This window comes from Cryptomeria japonica, chromosome 9 (assembly GCF_030272615.1).
Source record: "Cryptomeria japonica chromosome 9, Sugi_1.0, whole genome shotgun sequence".
Taxonomy (NCBI): domain Eukaryota; kingdom Viridiplantae; phylum Streptophyta; class Pinopsida; order Cupressales; family Cupressaceae; genus Cryptomeria; species Cryptomeria japonica.
Window position 1 is genome coordinate 257301333 of NC_081413.1, and position 4568 is coordinate 257305900.

General features: G+C 34.5%; 1 protein-coding gene across 1 annotated transcript; it reads right to left on the reverse strand.

Annotated features, from left to right (window-relative positions):
* Positions 1-1382: 1382 nt before the first annotated feature.
* On the reverse strand, positions 1383-3011 carry LOC131858598 (uncharacterized). The gene is made up of 2 exons (XM_059211890.1): positions 2482-3011; positions 1383-2184 (listed from the first exon to the last, which is right to left on the reverse strand). The coding sequence occupies exons 1-2, from the start codon at positions 2700-2702 to the stop codon at positions 1491-1493; spliced, it is 915 nt and encodes a 304-aa protein (XP_059067873.1). The 5' UTR covers positions 2703-3011; the 3' UTR covers positions 1383-1490.
* Between the last annotated feature and the right edge of the window lie 1557 nt (positions 3012-4568).

Here is a 4568-nt window from a genome sequence, read left to right on the forward strand (position 1 = left end):
AAGAAGTTCACCTACAATTACCTATGATGGGAAAGCACTATATACCTTGGAATTTTTCCAAAAGCAAGTATGCATCCTTCAACCGGCACTACTTACTTTATTTAATCTTTTATTGGAGATCCCTATATGTCACATCATGATGTCTATGTTCATCATCTCATAGTGATGAAAATCACCATGTTGTGCACCCAAATGCTACCTTTTTAGAGAATTGTGCACTACTTTAGCTGAGCCAAATTCCCTACTCTTTGAAATCCAGTCCTGAAGATCACCAATATTATTCTTTTCCACTATCTCCATTAGATAAAGACCTCCTTTCCCGCAGAATTGACCACTATGTAACTCAATCATCAAAAGGAATTCGATCTGCTTAAACTGATGCTCAGTTAACTAGTGAAAGGAAAATATTTCTAAGTATTTTATAAGTATACATGACATTTACAAATTTAGAGAGGGCAAGAAGAATTAATTATTTTGTTTCATAACTACCTTCCATTTTAATATTTTTGTTTCTTGTGTTGTTTTACAGATCAAAGAAAGTGAAGCTCTTTGTTTATTCGAGATCAAAGAAAGTGAAGCTCTTTGTTTATACATTTATACATTGATTTTGTAACATCCCGCATGACACATAGATGATACAACCCTAAACTATTACATCATTTTCTTTAATAGATGGATAGATCGATTGGGAGGTTGTAAATAAGATGATTTTATGGAAATATGTAATGGGGATAATATTCTTGTCTTTTGTTGTTTGCAAGCATATCCTTCCCATTGTCCCTTCTGAATGACCGAAAATTTCACATTTTGAACGAGTAAATTCATTTTAATATTATAAAATTGTAATGTGAATGGCAATTCAAGCATGATGTTCTTCAGCTTCATATGATAAATTGCTATAATTGCTATCGGCAGTACAAATTGGACCTTTCTCAAGTCCAACCGCTAGTTTAAATTGGCTCTAATATACCCAACTCCATGACATTCATGTCAATTGTGATACCACATTCTAAGCAACTGTTTTTTATCAGAAATAGATTTTCTAATTTTCTTTGCAAATGCAATGTTTCTTAAGCTCCGCCATATACTTACTTGGTTGTTTCATGTACATCTCCTCAAAGTTCTCACATCTATTTGTGAGGACTTCAAGGTTATATAAAATAATAATAGATTATAAAAAGATCACAAAAATAATTCTCTGCCCGTTCTTTATATAATCATGTAATTATAATAAAAGAAATAAATTAGGATATATTTTTGTTATCCCATAAAATTATAATAAAAGAAATAAACCTAAATCTAGAACAAAATTAGATTTAAAATAGGTTACGATAAACCAAGAAACTAGTCTGTGAAAATCAGTCAAATGAAGTTTCACTATTTCATTAGTTACAGACAAGAGAAATGATCTACGAGTCGCAGGTGTAGAACAAACAAAAAACTTGCAAAGCAGTCATAATAAGCAACGCTATGGCTGCGAGGGCGGAGATTTAAACCCATGGTTTTGAGTAATACGTGTCAAGAAATTCAATCCACAGGACTTTCAATTTGCTTCCTTTGTAATAAGTCTTGAGGCTTCTCCTGGCATCATTAACAGGTTTACAGTACGGTTTCAATGTTGAGCTGCTCAAGTTTTTCACAATCCCCACAATCTTATCATCGCCCACGCCCAAGTTCACAAAGATTTCATTCGTTCTCAACACCTCAGCGTCTTTGGCGTCTTGTGTCAGCTCCTTCAACAGACGAGTAAAACCAATAACGGCGTTTTCTTCAATCTTTGGTGAGCACAACTCGAAGGCTATCAAGTTTCTAATGATCGTCTCTGTCATTTGACCAATTTTCAACTCAGGAAGATATAAGGTAGACTGGGCCTCGTCAAACCGTATCTGCTCAATGCCTCCCTCGCAACGCCTGAATTTTACTCCGGCCTTGCTTAATTTTAAAGGAGAGGGAAGCGCAGTCTTTCCATAATTGCGAAATCGAACCTCAAGCTGTGCATAGCCCTCCTTATTATTACAATTACTTCCTCTGACCCAGAGACAATTGTTTTTAAGCCATGTAAAAGGAAACCAGCCATTAGTAGGGCGTTGGGCAGCTTGGTCAGCGCCCACAGGAGGCCTTCTATAAACTGTTGAATGGATGCAATGGAGGAGATGACGATTGCAAACTAAATCTGGGTTTTCACTGCGTTCAATCCACAGTGTGGAGTACTCAGAGCATACTTTTGCAAGAAAGGCCTTAAAACATTGATTTGGATTACCAATTAAAGCATAAAGTGACTCTAAGGTGGATAAGGGGATTTGATTCTCCAATTTGAATACATCTTTCATGACACCTAACCACAGACCTGTACCTGACTTGAGATCATGGAATGGGTCGCCGTTATCTGAGGCCGATGGTCTTTGAGACTGCATTGATTTTTTCTCTTGTTGACAATTGACTACATGGTGTTTAAGGAAAAGGAGGAGGAAGGAAGCATACCTAAACAGCATCATGGCGAAAGCCTTCTGGTTCAGATTTTGGAGAAATTGAGCGTCCCCATAGTAGTCCCTGCAGCGAAGGACAGCACTTCCAAAAAAGGTGTCGTCCTGCAAATCTGAAAGGCTCGCCCCATCTCGAATTTTTTGAAGTGGAGCAAAGAAATCTGAGGGAAGCTTTTCCATAACCGCCCGTACAATGATCAGAGATTTCTCGGTTTCCATCTCAGCAAGGTGTGGTTTGAGGAAGTGATAGGGCCCTATCGATACCGCCTGATGAGTGAAGATCAATCATTTTCTTTCAGCGTTATTGGCACCATGAAAATGCTTGCAAGTCTTTTATCGCTTCCCACTTCTGAAATGTATGAATCTTCTCGGTTTTCTTCCAACCACTGAATAACGTGAGTATTTTCATTGTCCATGATGATTTTTTCAGGTTTGATATGCTATAACTCTACCGGGCTGGAGTATCGTCAAGGTTCTCGCTTCTTTACAAATATTGTAGACGCCTTCCCACCCAGTAATCATTCACTCATCACCATTCATCTCCGGTGAATTCTTATTTGTCCATTAAATCACCTTATCATCTAATACTCTCTATCATTCATTCATAAGTTTATCACTTACAAATCTTATCGTCTATTCATCATCTAGGATGCACCTTAACATCATTGGTCGTCTAAATTTCCTATTGCCAAAATTATGTTGTTGAATAATTTTAATTAAATAATTTTAATATTACACATCAATTTAATAAATGATTATATATTTCTTTATTCACATCAATTATTTATACAATATTCATTGATGTTACTATCATAATAAAATTTTATTCATTTTATTAAGAAAATAAAATATTAACTAGCATAACTATATTTTAAAAAATTTATGTAAAGTACACCAAGATATATCAAGTTAAAGATAATTGTTGAAGATTAATATAATCTAATTAAATGTAGTATGGATGGCTAGACAATATTTTAAGTTCCATTATGGTAGTGGTAGAGGTGAGTTGCTGGACTTTTCAACTACGATTAGCATCATAAGATGGAGGTGAAGAGGATAAACATAACACATTTTGAGCTTCAGAATTAGGAACGAAACATTTGTTCTTAGTTGTTGGACATTTTAGCTATGATTAGGACTTTAAAGATGGAGGTGACGAGGATCAAAGGAACTCACTTTGAGCTTTAAAATTAAAAATCAAATATTTACTTGATCATGATAGGATCATAGATTGCATCATTTTCCTCAAAGTTCATCCTTACATTGTTAGAGTTGGTTGTTTGGTGGCTTCAAGCTCTTAGACAACCCTTTAGTTTTTTGGATGTGTTAACTTGCATGTTGCAGATTTATATTGTTTTGGTATGGTAGATGCAAATTTGTAATATTTAATCATTGAGGTGGTGAATCTTTGGTTGTAATTTTTGAGAGATTTGGACATGTTAATAGATTTGTATTTGCATTGATAACTTTCACATGTATGGTTAACTTAAGAAAAATTTATGATTTTGCAAAAGTCAAGTCTAAATGAAGACATTCAAATTTGCCTACATGCTTTAAGCATGTAGCAAGGTTTGTTTATTATTATTTGGTCCTTGACTTGCACTTGCCTTGGAGTTATAAGTTTTCTAGTATTTTGAATTTAAACTTTTTTTTCATGAAAATAATTTGCATAGCACCTTAGGTATTTTTATGCTGGTTGAGGTTCAGATTAACATGTTTTAATGGATTCAAGTAGAACTATTTGGAGATCTATGACTTTTGCAGTTTACTATGATTTCATTAGGATTATACATGCTTTTTTGTGACCTTGATGGAAGTTGCATGCATGTAGTATATGGTTATGGATACATCAATTGTATACAAATATTTAACCTCCATTTTATTGCAATTTATAGTGAGATTCCAAGATTTCTTGGAATTTCTATAGGATTTATAGTTGCATCAGGAATTTGATAATTTTGCTTTGAGGAACAACCTTAATTAAAAGCCCCCTATTTTCACCAAATATTGTATTTTTTCATAGCCAGAATTAAAAACCCTCATATTTTCACCGATAGGCAATATATTGCACCCTCATTTTTGGGA